This window comes from Chionomys nivalis, chromosome 22 (assembly GCF_950005125.1).
Source record: "Chionomys nivalis chromosome 22, mChiNiv1.1, whole genome shotgun sequence".
Classification (NCBI taxonomy): Eukaryota; Metazoa; Chordata; class Mammalia; order Rodentia; family Cricetidae; genus Chionomys; species Chionomys nivalis.
In genome coordinates, this window is record NC_080107.1 from 38,602,130 (window position 1) to 38,627,232 (window position 25,103).

At 38.1% G+C, this 25,103-nt stretch overlaps 1 protein-coding gene across 4 annotated transcripts; it reads right to left on the bottom strand.

Moving 5' to 3' along the window:
- Window positions 1-290: 290 nt before the first annotated feature.
- On the bottom strand, window positions 291-23,489 carry Hnmt (histamine N-methyltransferase). 4 transcript variants are annotated; one of them, XM_057755124.1, is made up of 7 exons: window positions 23,440-23,489; window positions 22,803-22,949; window positions 18,437-18,489; window positions 9,675-9,782; window positions 8,615-8,742; window positions 5,556-5,649; window positions 291-1,282 (listed from the first exon to the last, which is right to left on the bottom strand). In XM_057755124.1, the coding sequence occupies exons 2-7, from the start codon at window positions 22,937-22,939 to the stop codon at window positions 927-929; spliced, it is 876 nt and encodes a 291-aa protein (XP_057611107.1). In that variant the 5' UTR covers window positions 22,940-22,949; window positions 23,440-23,489; the 3' UTR covers window positions 291-926. The 4 variants fall into 4 exon arrangements, with proteins under 4 accessions (XP_057611107.1, XP_057611105.1, XP_057611106.1 ...); XM_057755122.1 differs by lacking the exon at window positions 23,440-23,489 and adding an exon at window positions 23,203-23,269; XM_057755123.1 differs by lacking the exon at window positions 23,440-23,489 and adding an exon at window positions 23,124-23,219.
- Window positions 23,490-25,103: the final 1,614 nt, after the last annotated feature.

Consider the following 25,103-nt stretch of genomic DNA (forward strand, 5'->3'; position numbering starts at 1 on the left):
AAGAATAACAGAGGATTACCTAAAACAATATCAAGTAAGTCTCCCCAAATTCTCCAAAATCCATCCAAAGGTAACTTTGGAACAAAGTCATGAAATTATTATAAAATATTAGAGAGATCTTTTAAAATGTTTCAGAAAATGTTTCAGAAACTAAAACTTAAGAAATGAAAAAGTGAACTAAATTGATTTTCACAAAATAAAAGCTTCAGTATATCAAAAAGGGAAAAGATGATTATATCTTAGATAATGTAGAAGAATCACATGACAAAGAGCCAATTTTGTAATCTTTTTAAAGATTTATTTAATTCTTAATTATGTGTGTGGGAGGGGTATGTGCACACAATTGTTGATGCCTCCAGAGATCAGAATACCGTATCAGATTCTCTAGAGCTGGCCTTACAGTCGGTTGTGAGGCGTAAGACATGCATGCTGAACACTGATCCCAGGTCCTCTGGAGCAACCATCCCACCAACCTCTAACTTTGTGATGATATTAATAAAAGGCACGATAGAAATCGCAATAGAAATAACTAGCAAGACAAACCCATCTTTAAAAGTGGAGACATATCTACTTTCTGTGGGGAAATAATCAATAAATGTCACTTTGCTATTATTCAAAGTATAGAGGCACATTTTTATTACTATTCCAAGAATTTCCAGAACAATGAGAAAATGGAAAGAATTTTATTAGTAGTAATCCAATGAAACTCAAGCCATATCTTTCCAGTTAGATAGTGTGCAGCCTGAATGTTATCTTTCAAGGACAAGATATAACTCGAAGTAGCCCACATGATTCTGGTGGAAACCAAGAATGTCTCCAAAATTTGTAGATTTCACTTATAAGAGATAAGATTATATTCTTACTGTAAGATTAGTTTTAACCAATAATTATGCAAAATGTAAATTCTGAATACTCGTGATTTATAGTTATGCCTCAACCACTATAAAACTCAGATTATTATTAAAAAGTACCTTCCCTTCTTTCTTAACACTAAATTCAGGTTCTTGAAGATCTTTCATAATTTCTGCTCTGAGATCCGGTGGTGCTGTTTTGCTAAAGTTGCAAGTTTCTGTCAAAAAATCCCATAGCAGGTCTCCATTTTCATTACCATCAGTAAAACAGTCTGTGATGTCCATGGTGGACAAAAGGTCATAACACTCATACTTAATCCCCAGGCCGTCCAGTATCTGAGTGAGATCAGAGGAGGTGACGTACTGGCAGAGATCATCCCTGGGTAGGCGGGATCCATACTTTTTCCATAGCTTGTCCCAGCCACTAGTTCCTATGCAAAAGAACAAAGTTCATATTTTCTTTCTTTTTTCTTTCTTTTAGCTTCTTCCAGTCATTATACTATACATTTAGAATAGAGCAGTCAACAAAACAATATTCAGATCCTTTGTGGAGCTCAATTCAAGTAGCATAACAAAAGTTGGGAGAAAATTAAACTAAATAACTAAATGTGTATCTATGATGTAACGAGTAAATAAGAAGCAATCGGAGTAAGGGGTAAGGATGGTCAGAACCATTCAGGCACTGCTGTTTTACCTATGGTGATCACAGAGTCTGTTTAGTACAGTGACATTTGAGCAACCAAAGCTAGACATCACAGGGAAGATTACTCCAGAGGGAGGGAGCAGCTACAAAGGCTGTAAAGCCAAGGCAAGGCCAGCGCAGTTAAGAACTGACCAGGAAGCCAAGAAAATTGGAGTTGAATGAGCAAAATACATTAATGAAATATTTTAGTATGCAATACTCTTCATTTAAAACAAAATTCACATATTTTGTACTTATTTCTCTTCTTTTGCATTTCATTTTTCATATTGAAAATCAAAGAGTTCTGCTGGTTACCACTAAGTGAATACTTACTGAGTTGGAATTGCTCTGTAACAGAAACATAGCAACGCAGAGGAAAATAGAAGATCAATTATAGTATACTGACCAGTAAATGACCCAACTTTATTCTGATTTCAACCTGTCTTTCTTGTCCTAATTTTACTTGTTTGTCGTATATAATTTTGTCTGACTATCAGCATATCCAGCATATATGCCCATGAGAATGTATGTTTGTATTTCACCAAGCCTTTTATTTCAGCGTAAATACATGTGCAAACACAGAGTTTCTGTGTTTTATTCGTAGACATTCTTAGATGAATCATATTCTCCTTTTTTGGGAGGACTTTTAGAACCTTGTAGTTCTGTCATCACAAAACACAAATAACAACTGCTCCACTGAATCCAAACATTTGTTGAGCATTTTCTGTGCACCCAAGGCTTCCCAAAGGTGCAGCAATAGACCGAGAGGCAAAGGTACTGATCTTCACTCTCCTGAGTTCCTAAGGGTTTCTGATATGAAACAACAGGAGAGTGCCAAGGCAGTGATGGGAGACGGGATACCCAAGACACTTGGGATAAAAACTATAGCCATTTACTATGCAGCTTTCATCGTTACGTGTGAGAGAGTATGACTTGAAAAACTAGAAACAACCTAGTCAACTAACTGCACTGATGAAAAATGACGAACATATTTGGCAGTACCATTTCTTTCCTCGGGTTTAATATCTTATTTAACTGCAAACCAAACTATTAGAAAAGGTGTAAAGTATTTCAATTTTTATTTAATCTATTTAATATTTCTAACAAATTTAGGCAGATTTCTGGAATATCTTTTCTTACTTTACTCAGTGGTTTAAGAAGAAATTAATGTGACCTTTCTTCTCTGCGGTAAAACCTCCTCCAAGAAGTAGCGACTATGGTAACAGGAGGACCTCATCCGAGTTCCAGGTTAATGAACTGAACACTCTTAGACGTTCGTTCTCGGTTCTAGGAACTATATTGATTACAAAGGCTTACCTCTTTCAGACAACAACCTCCTGTCCTTCAGTCAGGATAAGAGCGTGTGAACTACTTATTTTTTTTAAAAAAAAAAAAAAAGTGAAAACCATTTCCACCACCTGAAGCACACTTACTGAATAATTTCTAACTCAAAATTAACCATTTTAAAAAAATTAATTGTCTTTACTGTCTTTTTGGTTCCATATAAAAATATACAGTGCTCATCTGGATCCCATGCATGAATACATGGGCCTGGCTACCCAGCAAATAGCCTAAAATTAACTAAGGCTACACATGTAGAAAGCACACAAGCATTCATACCCCATGTGTCCTCATATCTTTCCCTGGGCCTGTTTTGTCCTCACATTTCTTGATGCCAATAAACACGGGTTATAATAACTCTCCATGCTGCCGTCATCAGACTACTGTATCTATAAAGGTGCTAGATCAACTCTAAATTGTACATAAAATACTTCTATCACATTTTAAAGAATTAAAGAATATAATGCCTTTTTCTTATTGGCAAATACCTAGCATTCAAATATTGATCTGCTCAAAATGTCAGATCCAGTAGTAGAACGGTTATTAATATGAAGCATGTCAATTCCGGATAAATTTCTGTTCAGAACAATGTTTCTGTTTTATTGATGCAGATCATAAAAGTAATTTTCCACAATATGGAAAACCAAGTTCCCTTTTGTAATACAAAGCACTTCTTACTAAGTGTCCTAATTTAGACATAGGTTGGCAAAAAAGATTCAATTTACATAATCTTTTCAAAATAAAAAACAAGACTTTTCCCACATAAATGAGTAATTTTAACTAATTAGAGGTAAAAATAGTATATCAGAATGTTTGCTTGGTGGTATAGAAAGTCCTTCTGTATATGTGTTGCTTTTATTGGTTAATGAATAAAGCTATTTTGGCCAGTGGCTTAGCAGAATAGAGCTAGGTGGGAAAACTAAACTGAATGCTGGGAGAAAGAAGGCAGAGTCAATGAGAAGCCATGTAGCCACCACAGAAGACAAACGCCCCTGCAGGAGCTCACAGGAACATTGCCAATAGGCTACGACCTTGTGGTGATACATAAATTAATGAAACTGTGTTAGTTTAGGATATAAGAACTTGCTAGAAATATTCTTAAGCTATTGGCTAAGCAGCGATTTAATTAATACAGTTTCTGAGTGATTACTTCAGGTCTGAGCAGGAATGAATGAACAGGCTTCACCTACAGCTTGGGGAGTCAGTTGTATGCAAGAGTTCCTGGCTCTTAACCCTTACATGAAGTAAACCCGGGATTATAAGCAAAAACTGCATCTGCCATTTTAAAATTTATTCCTCATATGTGAAGACAAATTTTGTGGCATACAGTTTCATTGCATGGAACTGTTGTCTGGTGATGCTGATAAGGACTGCGGTGTATTTAGAAACCACCACCTAGCAACAAGTAAACGACACATGAAATCCAACAAAGAACTACTAAAGAAAGAGATAGGGCATGGTGGCAGGTGCCCATAATACTCCAGTAATTCTGAATCCAATCTACACTACATAGCAAAATCTTATGAATGACCTTAATGTCAATGTTTTCTAGGTAAAACTATATAACCTGGTCCTGGAAGCAACACACTAATCAAATGTCCTCTCTGAAAAATAAAACTATACCACAAAGTAAACCAAATGGATCATTTTAACAGTTTATAAAAGAAGCTATAATGAACTGTGTTACTGGTGGCTTTAGAAATGCAAAGTAATTGCATTCAAATATTCAAAATTTTATTTACTAATTAGCAAATCTCAAAGAAGGGAGAAAGACATTCAAGTGACATAAAATTGGTAAACGTAATCACTGTATTTATTTGTTCTCATGCTAAAAATACTATCCCTTGGACTTTCTGTTCTATAAAACAGATGCAGTGCCACTCGGTTTTAGACAACTTGACACAAGTCTGGACACACCTTCGAAGAGGGATTCCCAACTGAGAAATTTCCTCCATCAGGTGAGCCTGTGGGCATGTCCACAGGGCACATTTTTTTTTTATTGTGAATTAAAGTAGGCGGGTCCAGTGTGAACAGTGCCTTCAGTAGGCGAGTGGGCCTGGAAGCAAGCCAGTAGGCAGCATTGCTCCACCATCTCTGCTTCATTTCCTACTTCCTGCTTTGAGTTCTTACTTTGACTTCCCTCAATGATGGACTGTAAACTGTGACCCCTTTTCTCCCCACGTTTGTTTGGATCAGTGTTTTATCACAGTCACAGAAAATAACCAGAGCAGATGCATAAGGCAAAAAATTTCTCTTCTTTTCTTTTTTTGTAAGGTTCTATTAGAGTTTATTTTCAATTGTGTGTGTGTGTGTGTGTACATGTGTGCATGCATGTGCACATGCATTAAGCTAGAATTACAGGTAGTTGTGAGCTGCCTGAAGTAGGTGCTCAAAAGCAAATTCCAGTCCTCTAAAAAAAAAATAATGTGTGCTCTTAACCATTGAGCCATCTCTCTAATCTCTATAAGGATATTATTCCGAATAGATGGAAACAAAAAGATTTTGATTCCACTAGGTTCTTCAAATTGAGTGTTGTTGTGAATGACATTTCTACTTGTCTAAAAATTAATTTAAAATGAATTTCATAACAAATACAAAATATACTAACTTTATCTAAACACATGAATCCATGTATATGTTCAAACTGCTATTTTAAAACCCAGCTGATTGAAATAGCTTACCTGAGACAAGGATAATGAGAATCTTAGCATTGGCAGCTAGAAGACCATGGAAGAATCTCAGAGTAGCTGGGATATCCTTTACATAATACAGCATCTAGGTGGGAGGGGAGAAAGACATGAGATGTTTCTCTATGCTGCTCAGGACTACATAGTTTGTATGTTTGAACTACATACTCAGTGGAAGCTTTGATTTTTTTCACACTAAGTTAATTTTTACCAGGAAAAATCTTTAAATGTTTAAAGGTCAGAGAGTTAGAACAATTTGACATTTAGGGAAGGGCAAATATGCCATCTGCCCACCAGTGGGCAAACAGCTTTTGCTGCTTTTTTCCTCCACTCCTGGGGAAAGAACCTAGGGCCTTGAATATGCCAGGCATGTACTTTGCACCCGAGCTTCATCCTCAGTCCGAGAGCAAAACATCTTTAAACTTACTTTCATCTTTCCGTAACACAGACCTTACACACCTGTAACTAAAGGCGTTTCAAATTTATTCTTGCAAGTGGAAAATAGTACTGTGCCTATTCTCATTTTGTGAGTTTTGCACTTATAAGAGAAAATGGTGTTAGCAAAATGAAAGTAAACCCCATTCCTACAATAGTACTTTAAAATCCAGCCTTTTAACAAGATTCTCCATAACCTTACATACACATTTTCTTTTTCTTAAAATCACATGCACGTGCACACACACACACACACGCACGCAAAGTGACAAGCTATGACATGGACAGATTCTCTAGGACAGTGGAAAATATAAAGCATAAAACTATGGCTTTTGTCACAGGATATTAGGGACTAGTCAAACCATTTTTAATAACTCTAGACCATTCCTAGTCAAGTGCAGGTTTTTCTAGCCTTAACGACATGTATCCTTTAGCCACTACAGAATCTACCTAACAGAAACCTTTTATATCTCACACTAATCTCTCTTGGACAAGAATTTACTTTCTTATGTAGTATGACCATAATAGAATTAACAGAAAAATAAAGGTCAAATAATTTAGCTATGACTTTCCCCATAAGAATGAATGAAATAAAATGAAATAAACTCCAGGAGTCATGACTACCATCAAGTTTCTCTATGTGCTTTACCATAGACACCCAGATCACCAAATTCAAGGTTGTTGGTCATAATAGATGTTTTTTTCTAAAACACACTGTGATTTTTAGGTTGACAGTAAATGCCAAACTGAAAACATGTCATCAGAATGTTTGGACTATAAATAGCAATGCAGAGACATAACTTAGACACATGTTAAGTACATAAAAAGGGAAAGAGAATAGACTTTTGCTTTAAGAAAGAAAGAAAACAGATGTGGAAGTTCTAAGAGAAAAGCATGCACCACCACCGCCTGGCTTGGAAGTTCTAAGAGAAGTATGTAAATCTCCAGGGCTATAGCACTGTACACTAGGGAGAAGAGTAGGGCTATAAGGCAGAAGCAGAAAAAAATGGCTTTTGATAAGCAGTGAAGAGACACAGGTACAAGGTGCACAGGTACTGGGTTGTAAATTCAGAGGGTGTGGTGTTTTCCGACAAGAATGGCCCCATAGACTGATAGGTTTGAATGCTAAGGAAGTGGCAATATTTGTTCCAGTAGATATGGTCCTGTTGGAGGAAATGTCACTGGTGCTGGGCTTCGAGGCCAAGTGTCTCTCTCTGCTGCCCGAGGATCCAGATATGGAATTATCAAGCTATTTCCCTCCACCATGTCTGCCTGCATGCCACCATGCTTCCCACCATGATAATGGACCAAACCTCTGAAACTGAACGCTAGCCTCAGTTAAATGTTCCCCTTTATAGGAGTTGTAATGGTCATAGTGTCTTTTCACAGCAAGAGAACACTGACTAAGACAGAAGTTGGTACCAGGAAATGGGTAATGCTATGACAGGACTGACCATGCTGCTTGTTGAAAGAATGTGAACTCAGGGACTCTGGATTAAGAAATCAGTTGAATGCTTTAGCATGACTTAATGGGCCAAACTAGTAGAAGCATGGAAGACAGTGGTACTGATCATATGTAGATTATGAGAGCTTGGGTCAAGAAGCTTTGGAGGAGAATATTAACAAGTGGCCAAGAGACTGTTCTTGTGATATGTTTGATGATGAATGTGGCTGTTTTCTACATATGACCAAATAATCTGTCCAAGGCTAAATTGAAGTGTTTTGGATTAACAGCATTGGCCGAGGAGATTTCAAGACAACCTGGTATTGATCAATTAGAAGTGACTGACTGGTCAAGGTAGTTGCAGGACAAGGAAGGAGAAGAAGACTAGGAAACAGTTTCCTGAAGATGGAAAACACATCTAGAGAAAAAGCACATGATTTCTGGACATGCTAAATACCTCTGACAGATAAAATATTTGTTTTCTGAGGAATTAAAGGTTTAGACTGCTTAAATATGTTGACTTTAGACTCAACATTTTCTTTGGCTTCTTATTGTATACCTTTGAAGTCACTGTGATTATGGACCACAAGAAGAAAGAGTTCTGTTGTCAATTAAGTGCTCTACACAAAATTACCATTGCCTAATACTAACCAACTTCCAATACGGATATATTCTTTACTATCCAGAAATTTCAGTGATGCCTGGAACTGGCACCTCATACCATGTATGCAATCATCATTGCTTATTCGTCCATTGCTGTTGAAACATGGAAATAAAGACCTCCTAAATGTCTGGCTAATATGAGTAACACACTGTTGATCTATTATTATAAAGCACATCCCTTCTATTATATACATACTATCATAGGTGCTACCAACAGGAAAACCGAGAGGATTCAGAAAAAGTCTGGAACATTTACATATATGCTGGTCATCTAAACCAAGAGAGCCATTGAAAACTCGCTAGAATATATAATCACTCTGTAGCTCTAAACAACTTTTAACTGTCAAAGAGAGTCTCTGTATTTAACAACATCTTTTTAAGGCAGAAAGTGTTTGCTTATAAAACTAGAAACCAAAAGATTTCATATTAAACATTAAAATATAGTGCATTTTTATACAAGTTTGTGGAAAACATCTTTTTGGCAGCATCTTATTATAAGACTATTTTTTACCTGAATCATATGAATAAAGTCCCACTTTTGAGGTTCTTCTTTCAACATCCGTTTTTGATATTCAGATGATGTCTCCTTGTGCCAAGCAAATTTTACATTCTCCATGTTTGATGTGTTGGCTACACGCTCTAAAATACCCAGAAAAGGTAGCCTATTATCAATTTTAATTTAATTATATATGGAACCCATTTTTATTTAGAATTTTAATGCATTCAATATTATAGAACTGTGATAGCTAACTTGGTTGCCAGCTTGATGAACTTCTGGAATCAACTAACATCCAAGAAGCTAGGCACACCTGTGGGGGGGGGGTTGAAGATCAGGCCTAGATTTGAACCATTTGATGTCAAAAGACATCAATGTATGGGCCATTCATTCTGATGGCAGTTCACATAAATAGATGTGAAAAAAAGGGAGCTTTTTTTCTTTCTGCCTGTTTTGTCTTCACTCCTGCTGCTAAGGAATTCCTTTACTTTTGTAGCTTTATAAGTATTATAACATATTTTGTTGGGATTCAATCTTATGAACTGAACAACTATTGAATTATTGGCCTTTGTATCCAGAAGTCATTGTTGAACTAGCAAGACCACAGCCTGTTGGTTCTGTTCTATTAGAGACCCTAATATAGGAGAACAAAAAAATAAAAGACACATATTTTTCTTTATTATCTAGCTCAGAAAATCAGTAGATTTGTCCAGATATTTGTTTTCTAGTACTTAAAAAAAATTGGAGGAAAAAGAAGTAAATTTGAAAATATAGTTAAATATAGGCTATATTATCTTAGTATAAAGATTAAACAAACTGCAGAATTTTATGAATAGAAATTGAATATAAAACAGATTAATGCATGAAGTCAATAGAGGAATTCAAGTATTCACTCTTAGTAGTTCCAAGTGTTTATTCCTGCCTACCAAGAATTAATTAGGTATTTCTCCAAATAAACTTACCAAATACATAGTAGTCAGTGTGCTATTAACCATTTGAAGCACACAAAAGAAACCCACAAGCAAACAAATGAAACAGGAAGATAAGCCTCTGGAGGTAAAAGTTAGTACATTACCTTTGTACTTGACAATTTGCTCAGCACTTGGCTCAACAACTTCATTACTGATACAGATTCCTGGGTATTGAGCCTGGACTTTGGAGAGAATCTGCAGGTCAATCTCACCTAGAAGAGAAATAAATAGAGCATGTTTCACTGAATGCAGTAATTAAGAACAACTTGGACTGATTTACTTTCTGACTTACATTTAAAAAGATTTGCAAGAAGATTAACACTCAACTGTTGCATTGCCTAAATATCTTTGAAGCACAAACATTATATTAAAAGTAGAAATAATAATTTGATATGAAGAGGGGTGTGAATAAAGTTCAATTATTAATTCTTTCATTCACACAATCTTCATTCATATGTCTACTGCTATGCTTTGACTTACAAAGTTATCACAAACTATAGGAAGCAAACAGTAAGTTTTGTTGTAGTCAAGTATAATTTTATTATTTATCATTTGAAAGATATACTTAACCCAAAGTTGTTAAAATATGAGGAAAACACAACTTAGAACTAATAACTAATCTAGTCCAGAAGAACACTTAAAAACTTTTTAAAGTAAAAAGGTAAGTCAGGTACATACATACAGAATACAACAATATGTCAGATATTTCTTTTTAACGTGCATCTTTCTCAGCAAAATGAAAAGAGGTAGTTCAAATCCTCCCTTGTACTGTAGGTTTGATGGGGCTGGAGAGATGGTGCATCAGCTAAGATCCTTTGCACTGACATTCTGTAGTGTTCAGTGTACAGAATTAAATTTGTTAGGCAAATGCAAGTGTATGGTTCTTCTTTTTTTTTTTTATTTTTTTTTTATTTATTTATTTTTTTTTTGTATGGTTCTTGAGGCTCCCCACAGCCAGCCTTTGTACTGGACGCTGGACTCGCAGACTCCTCTGGGTCTCTAGCTACAGACCAGTCATTGTCATCACTTGCTGTTTCTTTACATATGAATCCTGGCAATTCTCTTTCTAGGGCACTTTCACTATTATGCCTTTACATCACGAGCCTGCAAAAACTGAAACTTTAACAAAATGGGTTCAGATTGATTAGGGTTCTTTTTTATATTCACATGTCTAGCCTAAAGTTGGTAAAACTGGGTGTGGAACAGCTAATGTTAACAAGTGTTCAATTTCATGACACTATTTACATCCCCATATTGATGACCTTTTTAACACTAGAACTGCTAAAGGTAACTGAGCTCAAAGAGAAGAAAAACTCCCCCAACCTACTTTTTTGTTGTTGTTTTCCTAATGGCCGGTTATAAATTATTCCTTGTTAGAAACAGCTCTAGGAATCTACAAGCAAAGCTTGCAGATCATTTCTGCCCATACACTTGCCTCTCTGTTCTTTTTCCCAGCCTCGGAAGCCCAAAACTACTTCCTTCCTTTGTTCTCTCATCTCCTTACGAATCAGTTGTCCTTTGTTGACGTTTCTTTACACACAGAAGTATCAAGCCACTGCTTTGAGCTACTTCTCAATGGAGGTTTCTCTTCTCTTATTAATCTGTCTTTCTCTATGAGGGTCCACACAGCTAAGAACTCAAGGGAGGTAAAGGAAGGCAATATTTACATTCCCTACAATGCAGTATCACATAAAATACACAACAGTATTTTTTTTTAAAAAAAATGTACAAATGGGCAATAGGACACTTCTCACACATCAAATGCAATAAATTATTACAACACCTTACAGGGCCAATGATCAAAGTACAAAAGCTAAGTTATAACCAATAAGGAAGCAAGCAAGCATGCTGAGGGGTGCAGGGAACACTATGGAAGAGAAGACCCTTGGCACAGCCTATGTGCTTAATGTTAGCTCTCTGCTGGGTTTTAAACCGCTACACTAGAACTCTGACATTATTCTGAAGAACTGGTACATCTTCATGATGCTTACGGCTGAGATTCCCTTTAATTAAACAGAATTACTAAAGGCAATTAAGACTTTAAGGAAAATTAGACTTGAGTTTGCATTTCAGCCCTCAACTCTGCCACCTCTTACTGGATGATAAATATCTTAAACCCTTGAAGATCCCAGGCATCTGAACATGAGCTTCTTCGATTTGAAATGAAGCCCCCAAGAGATGTCAGAAGAATAGTAACGCCTGGCAAGTGTCGAGTCACGTTCTCACAGAATGACAAACCTCTAAGAGCTCATTTCTCGTCTGAAAATAAAGTGCGTAGACAATCACTACAGAATATAAAGAAGGAGAAAACATCTAAGAATGTCTTGGTGCTAGTCAAGATGCTGAGGCACCAGGATCATGAGTTCAAGTCCAGACTAAACTACAGAATGACATCTCTTTTAAAATGAAAGCAGAAACAAAGAAAAAACTCAAGACAACAAATGCACCGAAAAAATTTGAAAAGCTGCCTCACTATAACAAGTTCACTTGCATATTTGTTGATTTTCTATCTTATATTTCATATCTACAAATTAGGCCCAATATAGCCTATGTTAAAGGATTACTATAAATATTACAGTATATAAAGATAAGTGTTTATACTTAAATATATACAATAGTTATTGAATATAGCTATTATATATTAACTCAATAATTTAAATTTTTAAGACTAATATGTTTGCCTTTACTTTTGTGAGCACGCATTCATACATGTGCCTGTGTGTACCATCTGTAGACAAGTGCACACAGAGGCCAGAAGAGCACATTGGATCCCTTGGAGCTGGAGTTATGGGATGCTATAAGCCCCCCGACATGGATACATGTAACCAAATGCCAGTCCTCAGCAAGAACAAGAAATGCTCTTAATCCTGAGCCATTTCCCCACCCTAGTGTCTGTGTTCTAAACTGTACTGCATTATTTAATAGCAAAGGTCATGCAGAACCCCATTCTCCAATGAAGAGACTACATCACAACAGACCCAAGGATCTGCAAGATACAAATCTATATTTCAGGAAAATTGCAAAACCACATCATGACATATCATGTATGTGTGTGTTTGTGTGTGTGTGTGTGTGTGTGTGTGAGAGAGAGAGAGAGAGAGAGAGAGAGAGAGAGAGAGAGAGAGAGAGAGAGAGAGAGACCACTCTTTCATTCTTATTAATCCTATGGCTACACAACTGAACATATATGCATTTCAAAGTATATAATCTTTTTAATTTTTAAAATTAGTTTGTGTGTGTGTGCCTGTCTGTATATCTGTGAAGCATATATGTACCATGTCCTCAGAGGCCAAAGAGGACACTGGATCCCGTGGGACTGGAGATACTGATGAATGTGAGCTTCCATGTGGGTGCTAGGAATCCAGCCAAATCCACTGGAAGAGCAGCAATGGTTCATAACCAGTAAACCAACACTACATCTCATAAATAGTCTTTCAATTTACAAATGATGGTAGTTTTGTCTGCACTTTGCAAATTATCATGTTTTACTATTTCAACCCTTATTAAGTGAGCTCAATGAATCTGTCAGCTCTGCTTTTACAGTAGCTCCAATGCCCTGTACCCTGTGTACCATCTCCAATGCCCTGTACCCTGTGTACCATCTCCAATGTCCTGTACCCCTATGTCCATCATCTCCAATGTCCTGTACCCTGTGTTCCATCTCCAATATCCTCTACCCTGTGTTCCATCTCCAATATCCTCTACCCTGTGTTCCATCACCTCCAATGTCCTGTACCCCTGTGTTCCATCACCTCCAATGTCCTGTACCCCTGTGTCCCATCACCTCCAATGTCCTGTACCCCGTGTTCCATCACCTCCAATGTCCTGTACCCCATGTTCCATCACCTCCAATGTCCTATACCCCATGTTCCATCATCTCCAATGTCTTGTACTCCTGTGTTCCATCATCTCCTTCCTTCTCATAATGTAATAACTGCTACTTTGCCATATATTAATAATTCAAAATTTAGCCATTTTAAGTTACAAGTAGTTAAGACCTTGACTAAAGTTTCAGTGCATATCAAGAAGGCCATGGAAGAAGAAAAAAATATGATCTAAATGTATTAAATGAAAAAAAAGTTAAAAATTTTCACATTTTCAACAGAACCAAACACTGTGACAGCCCTGTGCATAGAGAGGCAATTTCCTAGAAGGGTACGCACAAAGCCATAGAATTTTAGACCATAAGTAATTATAATGGCCCACACATTCAAAATACTAGTGCTTACGACCTCTTCTAACACATCTGGAACTAACGGTCTGGTAACTAGCTTTTGTAGACCAAGCTGGCCTCAAACTGACAAGGATCTGCCTGCCTCTGCCTCCTGAGTACTGGAATTAAAGGCATGTGCCACTACCACCCCACTGGCAAATTCTTATAGTCAACTGAAACTTCACTCTCTTGGGCTTTCAATTTCTAAGAACAAATACTTTGTGGGATTTTCAACAGGAACTATCTAAAGACAGCAATAAGTACATTCAAGTTAATTTTTCTTGCTCTCTCATCCACAAATCTCTGTTTTCCATCATTCTCAATTTATTAATCCTGATAGCTAAACATTAACCTTTGCTTCCTGCCATCTCCTAGTGAAGGAAGAAATGGAAGTAATACACTGATGTTACAAAGGATTTACCAATAAACTTGCTTTAAAAAATAAGTTATACAAAAGCAAAATGTAGCTAAAAGAGCATGCCTCAGCTAGGCAGTTTAAGAGGTCACAACCTTGGCCAGCAGCCACTAATTAGGTCCTATGCGTCTTTCAGGAAAAGAACTATTACACTAGGCAGGCAGGCATGATGACCCCGGTTAACAGGCATTCAGGAAAAGCAACCACGCTCTGTCTAAAGATAACTATACCAGTATTATTAAACTGTAAATATACCCATGTATTCAAACAACCAAACTTTGGAGTTTCTTTCTCTCTAAAACAATTGCCCACAAGGAGGGTAACCTGGCACCATGAGCCTGTAGGGTTTCTTCTGCTCAGGTCTGGTCCTCTGTTGCTGCATTAGTCTGAACAGGTCACACACTATTATTCCTCGAAAGCCACAGGGCCACCATTACACTGCTTTCTAAGCCTAGCAGACACTCAGCTCATTTGTCCCCACTCTAATTATATTTGTCCTGCCGCTATGCTAAATTACGAGACACACCGGCCCACTTGCTTACCTAACAGCTGGAACCAATAAACATCTGTGTTCTCTTAACATTTTATTTGAGAAAGGGGTTGAAAAGAAAATCTGCTAGGATCATATTTTCTCTTTTTCAACCTTATAACAAATGTACTTTTTATTTCTCATGCGTTGGTGTTTTGCCTGCATGTATGTCTTGTGTGAAGGTGTCAAATCCCTTAGAACTGAAGTTATAGACAGCGATGATCTGTGACATGGATGCTGGGAATTGAACCCAGGTCCTTTGGAAGAGCAGCCAGTGCTCTTAACCGCTGAGCCATCTCTCCAGCCCCAAGGATCATATTTTTCAAATTTTGGCCATTTATAAATTATTTATTATTATCAAGTTAATAATTTTACATCCAGCCGGGCGGTGGCGGTGGCGCACGCCTTTAATCTCAGCACTCAGGAGGCAGAGGCAGGCAGATCTCTGTGAGTTCGAGGCCAGCCTGGTCTAGAAGAGCTAGTTCCAGGATAGGAACCAAAAAGCTACAGAGAAACCCTGTCTCGAAAATCCCAAAATAATAATAATAATAATAATAATAATAATAATAATAATAATTTTACATCCATTTTGTACAATTTGTTGGACCCTGGGCTTTCTTCTACCTAATAATGCTCAAGTTACTTATTTGTAAAATGAGAATGAATTAAAAGCTTTCCTATTTTTTTTATCCTGTATAGAAATACTGGTGTCTATGTATTTCATAACAAAAATTTATTTAACCCAAGTGCTCTCAACTGATAACAGTAAAATTACTACCAAAATATTATGAAACAGTTCATACTACCTGTACATAACATAATAGGTTAATGGGAATTCAAATAAAAAGCTGGATAGGATTAGATTATTGAATTTAGTTCTCTCTAACTTTTGTATTACCCATGATAAGTAACAATTTACTTATGGAGTTTTTTAGTTTGTTTGCTTTGGGTATGTGTTGCTCAGTTGTGCTGGAAGAAACGGTATCACTGCTATGAATGGAAAGAACTTGTTCACCAGACGGATGAAGACAATCAGCAGGAGTTGCCTATGCATCTGAGAACAGAACACACAGATGATGAAAGCAGAGCCCAGTCTGGTGAGCTAAGACTGCTGAGATGCTGTGAAGCATTGTGGGAACTGAACACAAAGTACAGACCAGGATCAAAGGCTATACTTGCAAGAGATTAGAGTTCAGAGACAGATTCAGAAGTACAATCAAGCTCAAGGATGTTATAAATCTCCTTGGTAAAAATATGACAGGTCCTGATTCTCTAAGGCAAGGATATGAGGCCTCAATGGACAGCGCTTGCCTTTAGGTTGCCAGATGCATTCCCTAGCTGCCATATGAAAATTCAAACGACATGAAATACCATTCATTCATAACAAGAGCACTTTGTCCAAGCAACTATTAAATGTACTATTTGTTTATTTCATTTGGTTAATGAAAGCTAAGTAAAGAATTTGAGTGAGTACGGGATGTTCTATCAGGAACTCACCAAGGCCAGCTAGCCAGGGTCTGAAAAAGCATGGGACAAAACCGGTCTCGCTGAACATAATGGACAATGAGGACTACTGAGAACTGAAGAACAATGGCAATGGGTTCTTGATCCTATTGCACGTAATGGCTATAGACCTGGATGGAGGTGGGTGGTCCTTGGACCTCCCACAGGGCAGAGAAACCTGCTTGCTCTTTGGGCTGAGGAGGAAGGAAGACTTGATTGGGGGAGGGGGAGGGAATGGGAGGTGGTGGCGGGGAAGAGGCAGAAATCTTTAATAATTAAATAAATTAATTAATAAAAAAAAAAAAAGAATTTGAATTTTTCTTCAAGTTCTTCTTCAGTTTGTTAGGAAGAATGATCTTAAAGGTATTTCATATTCTCTCCAAGGTAGAGCCTGGTATCAATACAATGTTCAGCCTCCAGTGAAAGAGAATACTCAAAGTATTCTCCCCTTTATTTTGATGAATCCTATTAGCACCTAGGTGCATGTTAATGTAAACAGTCAGTGTATAGGCTGGATATTCTTTATAAGATAGCTCATAAGAATGTGGACACATAGATAGGCATAGTAGTGCCTGCCTTTAAACCCAGCACTCACTTGGGAGACAGAGGCAGGCGGGTCTCTGAATTTCAGAGCAGCCTGGTCTACAGAGTGAATTCCAGGACAGCCAGGGGTACACGGAGAAACCCTGTCTCTAAAAAACAAAAACAAACTAACATCAAAAAAGAAAGTATGTGGATATATTTGTATTAGAAATTCAATTAACTTTATATTAAAAGACAATTATCTAAAGGGTGATAGAGATTGTTTTTAATTATTGTTGTGTAGTGCTTTTCATATTCTCTGAGCACATGAGCACATGTGACACTATGAAGTTACAGTTCTCCTACTTAGAGACTAACTAAACTCATATGCAAAGACACTGGAAATTATTCTACCAGTAAGTGAATCAACAGGGACATCCTTTGAATAATCCATCACCATTCCAATCCTTGTCCTTTAGTATCAGTAGGCAAAACCACAGTATCATAGCTTAAACATTCTCTAGAGCATGATGAACAACAGTACCCTTCTTGATTTATCTTTGCTACTCTCTTGGTCTGTGCGGTTAAAGATAACAGAGCAAATGGATTTTTAGGATTAGCCTTAATTACATTATAGCACGCTGAATTTTATGAAAACAGGACAAATAATGCCACCATAAACTAGCCATTCTTCTTCACTAAAGGGCTCTTGATTTCCTTTGTGTTCATATGGGCTCCAATCCATCTCATTCACGTGGCACTGTACATTTGTATTTAACAGAATCAAAGACACCAAGTAACGAGTGCCAGTATAGTTCCACTTGGTCAGCTGTAATCATAGCTATCTCAGCATGTTTCATGTTAACACATTAAGCCAAAGATATCTAATACCATAAAAATAAAGTTTTAAGACAAAACTTGTTATTTTATTGTTTTGGAGACGAAAAACCTTTGTCTTACAGGGCGAATAGCATATGTTAAGCTCCTTATAAATGCTTCCTTATTATAATCCTATAGATAAGACTCAGTGCTTCCATTTTACTGATGAGAAAAATCTTAGCTGACGTATCAGTCAAAGCTATACAATTCACTCAAGGTAGTTACAAATGATACTTTCATCAATCTGCTTTCCCAGAGTTAGTATTTTTCTCCTAGAATAAAAACTCTTCAGAATAATAAGGCCAAGTGATGCTAATAAACCACAGATAAGGAAGTGCTTTGAATGATTAAAAACTACTTTTAGAATTAATTCAGAAGAAGAGAGTAGCGAGGCCCAATTCATTTTAGAGAGCGTATACAATAATGTAAATTAACTACTATATTAAGTACATGAACAACTCCTTAAAGGGCTCAAGCACAAGAGCTTCTGAAACTTCCTTTTGCTATATGTATGTAAATAACTTTGGATAAGAAATAATCTTCAAAGTTATCCTGGTTTTTCCACTTACAAAAACAATAAGAAAATTTTATTTCTTATCTGTCCTACAAACTATAATGAAGGCTAATGCCGAAAGCCTATAGTCTATTGTGGGCAATTAATTAGAATTGAATGATGTTGTTAGTATGTATATGGTGATCTTTTACAAAAGTAAAACACAGTGACTTTCTAGAGTATAAACAATGTGGCTATCAAATACCATGATGCCTACAGCAGAATATCAAATTTTACATGTATCGTTCATACCTGCACCTCCACCTATGCTCAGAATCTTAATTTCTGCTTTGGTTTCTCCAATCCTGAAAGGCAAGCAAACAAACAAAGTTATAAAATTTGAGAAAAACATAAAAGGTGCTTTCCCAATTCTTCCTGTCAAGTCCACTGAAGAGCAAAGACTAAATCGATGATCAAACAAGAAGCCGACATGAAAGTGGCCAGATTTTTTTATTTTTATTGCTCCTTTTAGAGTATCTGAAAACATGGGCTCTGTTCCTTTCTTGAACTCAGAGACACAGAAACATTACTATACACACCTCACATGTAAAACGTGGCATTTCTCTGGAGACTAGAACACAAGGACACAGTTCTGTGGACCTCTGGGGACCTTTAACACTGATGATGGAAAGCCTGGGCCTGGGCAAGCACTTGGTAGTCTGTGCTACCTCTAAGTCTGTTTCCTCTTCTTTCCCCCTTTTTTTCCTTTAGTAAACAAATACTTATGTGTTTTTTGTTATGTGTTTATTGTATCCTTATCCTAGGAAGCAACATTTCAAAAAACTGAGTAAGACAATGCTTTCAAGTTAAAATCAGAGTGCATTGCCCCCACAGCATGGGAAGGAAATTCTTAGGGCTTCTTTCAGATACAGATTTAAGGGTCAGGAGGAAGTCTGAGTGCACAGTGGCTGCCCTGGATGAAGGGGCAAAGAGAAGGTTCTAAAAAGAGGCAGCAAGGTAGACTGACACAAGTTTGCATTTAATTTATCAAGGTTTTTTTTTAAAAAAAAAATTTAATTCAACAAATATCTGTAAAAGAAGAATTTAAGAAACACATCTGGTTCAAGGATGAACTCCTGACAGTTATCATAGTAAGTTCAATATTCTGAAAACTTTCAAAATTGAGTAAACAAACCAACAAAAACAAAAAACCAAAAAAAAAAAAAATCGCACCTCAAGAATGTAGCAAAATTGAAGAAAATATGTATTCAGCCACAAATAAAGTTGTACTTCCGAGTTCTAGAGCAATGCACGTGCAGACAAGCCCTCAGGCAGAAGTGCCTGAAAGTTAAAGGGCTCGTGAGACTCATGTGTGAGAATGCGTGTTTACATTCACATATGGCTCAGCTAAGCCCTTGTGTGCATGTGTGACGTCTCACGCCAACCCCCTGTGTGCATGCCCTAAGCAGCTGTTGTTTTTTGGATTTTTCGAGACAGGGTTTCTCCGTAGCTTTTGGTTCCTGTCCTGGAACTAGCTCTTGTAGACCAGGCTGGACTCGAACTCACAGAGATCCACCTGCCTCTGCCTCCCGAGTGCTGGGATTAAAGGCATGCGCCACCACAAAGCTGGACGCACCCCCCCCCCCCTCTCTCTCTCTCTCTCTCTCCTCTCTCTCTCTCTCTGCACACTGACTCCCCAGGCCTGTACATGCCCCCTCTAATAAACTCCTAAGCGGGTTTGTTGCGAGTTTTGTGGTTCCTTCTCACTGGCTCTAGGTAATTTCAAAACATACCTTTTTTTAAAGTTACAGGAAAAAAAACTTTATAAGAAACTGAAGATTTTGACACCGGGCGGTGGTGGCGCACGCCTTTAATCCCAGCACTCAGGAGCCAGAGGCAGGTGGATCTCGGTGAGTTCGAGGCCATCCTGGCCTACAACAAGAGCTAGTTCCAGGACAGGCTCCAAAGGGAAAAAAAAAAAAAAGCTACAGAGAAACCCTGTCTCGAAAGAAACTAAAGATTTTGATATAGACAAAAAATTAAAGTAGCTATCTTTAGAGAGTGGAATTCATAGACAAAGTATTTGGGACAATGAATCACTCACTGTTTGCTGTTGTTTTTTTTATTTTTTTATTTTATTTTTTTACTGTTTGCTGTTGTTATCTGCTTTTTAAAATAATTTGGATTTTTAAAATACAAACACATTTTATTTTTTAAAAAATTGCATTACATATGCAACTGCCATACCCAACCTCCTACTTCAGCAAACTCTCCCTTAAAGACAGGGAGGTTTGAAAGCATTTTGTAGCACCACACAGCTTTGAAAACTACTTCAAGCAAAAAGGTTCAGAGCTCCTGAAGCAGCATGTAATTTCAGGAGGAAAATATATTAAATATATCCTCTTTTTCCTTTTCTCTTCCTTCCTTCCTTTATTTTTCTTTTTTTCCTTTGTTTTCTTTTTTTGAAACAGAGTCTCACATTTTGGCTCATCCTGGTCTGGAACTCATGACAACTTTGTCTCCTAAACGCTGGAATTAGAGCATGAGCCCCATATCTAGTAAAATTACTTCCTTAATAATGGCATTTGGAGTCAGATATTCATGACTGTCTATATTACCATCACAGCATGAATTTTGTTATAACCACAATCTCCTGAGTCACATATTCTACGGTCAACATTCCATCTAGACTGGACACATTCAAAAGACAGGGAAGGGTCATTGTTGCTTAAAACCCATCCAGCTTCAGACTAAACTGTGAAGATGAAGAAAATCAAGGATCTGGTTAAGCTAAGGGATGAATGTGCATTCTGCAAGCTGAAAAAGTATTGAGGAAAAAACCCATAACCTATATTTTTAGGAATGAATGGAAAGGACCAAAGAAGTAAATTATAATTTCAGATAAAATCTGCCTACTTGGTATCTGCTTTAATACTTCAAATTTTTTTAGCTTGAAAATGTCATACATATACATAATAGGTTTTGATCAAATTCACCCAGTGTTCCTTCTGAAGGGACACTAGCTCACTCCAGTCTGTGGCTCTGGCAGGCTTGCCCTTCTCCCCAGTCCCCTCTGCCTTGCTAAAAACTGTGAGATTACTTTCCTAAAGCTGGCCCACAAGGTCTACTCCCTTGTTTGGCCACTTCCTCCTCCTGAGGCTGACTACCAAGGTCCAGCTATCAAAGTATTGAAGTCCAGCAATCAAAAGCCCCCTTTGGTTCACCTAATTAACGTGCCCAATCAAACCATACCACCACATCCTAGCCCATTCTAACACAGGCCCTCCCTTTGTTCTCCCCTTAAAAATTACACCTGCAAGGTCATTTACTGATGTTTTTCTGGCTGAGCAGCCACTTCAACTTTTCTTCTTAGCTTAATAAAGGATCTTTGTGTGGAAACAGGTGTTGGGGTATCATTTGTGCCTACTCTGGGGTCTCACAGGAAGCCTCCACTCTGTGGGGATTTCCTTTATCTTCCCTTCCAATTTCTACTTTATCTTCCCACCACTCCCAACTTCTTGTGCTGTTGATTGTAAATCCTAAGTCCACTTATACTTAGTGGAACCTATGTGTGTATAGGGTGTGGTGTAGAGTCCATGATGATTCAGATTTTATAGCATTTATCCTATTATACATCAATTCACTAACCTTGTTAAGACAGAAAATACAAGGCTGGGGAAATGACTCAGCTGTTTAAGTGCTTGACAAGAGAAGGAGGAGGAGAAGGGAAAGAGAAAAAAAAGAAGCACAGAATTCTGTATTTGCCCCAGAAGTCCGCGCTGGTTTGGCAGAGGAACTATCACAGGAAACTAGCTCCACAGAGAAATTCAGAGAGCAAAAGATACGACACCAGATTTCTTTGTTGTTTGTAAATGAGGTCCACAGTCAGTCATTTCTTAACCAGTTTTCCATAGTTACTTCTTAAAACAGAAGGAGTCAAAACGATTTATTCCCAGATAGTTGACTTGATTATCTTTAGCCTGTGGAATCTGTTACCTCAATAATGCTTATCAGCTTTGGGACACATTGAACACATTAATCAAAAATAAATGATAAATAAGGCAGTCTGTGAGAAGGACAGAAACCAGCTTCTGATAATGGTAAAATCATTCTGTTTTAAGATCATATTGATAACATTAAGTTGAAAGGAAATGACAGCTTTTGGGAGAATGATTATAATTACAGACAAAGGAAATGAATTTAAATCAGTATTATTTGAATCGAGAAGCACTAATTCTATGCCCTGGGGCAAGCAATATTCTGCAGTTTACCTATATTTGATTCTAAGGACAAGAAAAGCAGAATCTCTTTGGGACCCTTTTTTTTTTTTCTTAACATAAAATTTGAAAGGAAGTTAGAAGGAAATCTGAAGTTAGTGATTTGTATCTTTTTTTTTTTTACCCAGATACGGTTGGGCTTGTGCCTGTGAAGGCTTCAAATGGTTAATGCTTATCCTGCGGCCAGCTCCGCAGCACAAATCAGTCTCCTGGTCGGTAAAGCAAACAGGGAGCTGCATAGCAAGGCCACTCGGTTTAGGCAGAGCCGGGCAGCAGCAGGCAGCTGTGATCAGCTCTGACCTAACCCCGGGGTTTCCTCCACCTCTGCCTACCCCTTGGGCTGGGTTCCACCTATCTTTGGCCCACAGGTTAGCCCCCTGACAGAAATGCCTTTTTGTTACCTTGCTATTATGCCTGGCAGCTTCTTGTCCATGAATTCCTGCATGCATTGGTGTTCCGTGGAATTATTTAGAAACCTCCGGAAAGATTCCACGTATCTGCTGTGGTCAGAGAACAAGCTCCTCATGCAAGATGCCATATTGGGTTCCCTAAATAAAGACAGGGAGGGGAGCTACATTTAACTTCCTCTCCTGGTTCCTCGTTCCTAGTTCCTTTCTTTTCCCTCTTTCCCTCCCCTCCCCCAACTAGTTTCAATAATCCTGCCGTTCCCCAAGCCCGAGCAAATAAGGGCAAAAATAACACATGAATAAGAAATCAATTACAGCACTTAAACCAGCTTTGCATTTGACATGCACCCGACTAGCAAGCAGAGCTCAATGAGGCTTTCCGCGGGTGCTTTACCCCTGCACAGCTGAGCGAGGCAGTAAAGCAGCCGAGGTCCAGAAAGGCTGTGAAAGCATTCCAATCACTTCCTGTTTTTCCGCAGCTGTCACAAGTAAGTTCCAAGTAGGAAAGAGAGCTGTGTTTTCGTTTTTTTGGGCAAAACACTACACTGACCAGGATTGCTACAAGACCACAGTTGCGAGAATCTAGGGCAACCAGCTGGCCCTGTGTGTCTGTTGTCCAAGAATTCCCTACCTTCATGTGTCTTGACTTCTGAATCTTAAGCTCAACGGTTGATGTGTTGGAGTCAAATCCGGATTCTTTTTTTAAGTCAAGGAGGAAGCGTGAGCACTTTCAGCTAAATTTAAAGTAGCCTGAAGCTTTCCATATTCCCATAAAAGGATTAGCACGCTTATTCCTAATTTCTGAGCCTCTTGAAGCTGAAAACTTCACCACAGGTATTTAGCGCTCAGCTAAGTCCCACTTTCATCTCTGGGTGGTCCTTAGCTAGGAAAGACAAGAGCAGAGGCATAACTGCTTTCCAGGCAAGTCTTACGTAGGCTTTTGTTACTTTAAAGGGTTAAAAAATGTGCTCATGCATTGACGCTAGCGCCTACACGGTTGGCGAGGTTCTGTGCAGGTTACATGTCCTCCATCTTTTTCCCAGCAGGTAGATCTAAGCAGTACTAATAGCAGATCTAATTCCACTGAGTTCTTATGCATCAGAAGTAGCGTAAGTCTTTCAAAACTTAGTTTAACGATTACTTTTTGCTGTTCCTCTAGGGGTTTCCGCCCTGGACTCGAGGAGTTTGAGATTCTAAGAGGTGGAGTACTTCCTTCAAAGTATGGCCGCGGAATGGGGAAGGCCTGGAGAATGTTTTAAGCGTGTTAAGTCATAACTCCCACCCATGAGTTCATAAAAGTCTTAATATTCAATCCAAACTGTATGGGTAGAAGCCTCACCCTAGCCACTGGCATCCGGATGTTTGGGTAGAAGCATCAACCCCAGCCACTGGCATCCCTATATCCAAAGAACCTGGAATGTTCCAGTGGAAGTTCCATACCAAGCTCCTTCTGTGCATTTCCTCAGTCCAGACTCCACCTCCTAGACAGCCAGCCAACCGATGACCCCTCCCCAGAGATGCAAAAGACCACTCCCACAGGGTATTTAAATAGCACCCCAGAGAACAAATACATTGTTTTCCAGTCTTCCTTCCCCTGCTCCTCTCTGAGGAGCTGGGAAGTCATCCGGGAGCGTTGGTATCCATTAAACCTGGGCTTTTTCTAATTCGGTTTGATTTGGTCTGATCTGAATTATTGCCTCGGTGGAGAGGCTTATGGGGTACAAAAACTTTTCACAGACTTTGGACAGCCTAGATAGCACTCCCATCACAGTATGCTAAACTAAAGAAACTCATAGAAAAAATCTCAAAAAAATACTAAATTCAATCTCTCTCTCTCACACACACACACACACGCGCACACACGCACATGCACACACACACACGCACACACACACACAGCATGAGGAGAAACGCTTTTACACCTAAAACTCAGGGAGAACTTCTGATTATCAGTCTAAAGGGCGCTGTTTCCTTAGAAACGGAATTGCTGGTTTTGAACATTGTTGAGACTCTTAAACCAAATCATTAATTTAACCCCCAAATTCTTTGTCCACTCCCAATAACGATACAGGAACCTGCTTTTAATACACAGAAAATACCATGCTTGTCTATGACTGTGCAAATTTGTTGTTGTATGATACTTGTGAATATTAATTTTCATTCCATTTCATTGACAATAAGTGAGAGCAAATCTGGCCATTCTGTTAGAAGTTCCATTCAGTCCTTTCCCTCTCATTTCAATTGGATCCTGGTGCTTTCTTCATGCGTGTGCACTTTAAGTATGTTGATCCTTAT

Excerpts from the sequence above, each read along its gene's own strand:
- Hnmt (XM_057755122.1), bottom strand. The coding sequence starts at position 23,261 with ATGCTTTCACAGCCTTTCTGGACCTCGGCTGCTTTACTGCCTCGCTCA. Across the intron at positions 8,743-9,674 it reads GCAAATTGTCAAGTACAAAG|AGCGTGTAGCCAACACATCA; the intron begins GTAATGTACTAA and ends TGGGTATTTTAG. Across the intron at positions 5,650-8,614 it reads ACTTTATTCATATGATTCAG|ATGCTGTATTATGTAAAGGA; the intron begins GTAAAAAATAGT and ends CCTCCCACCTAG.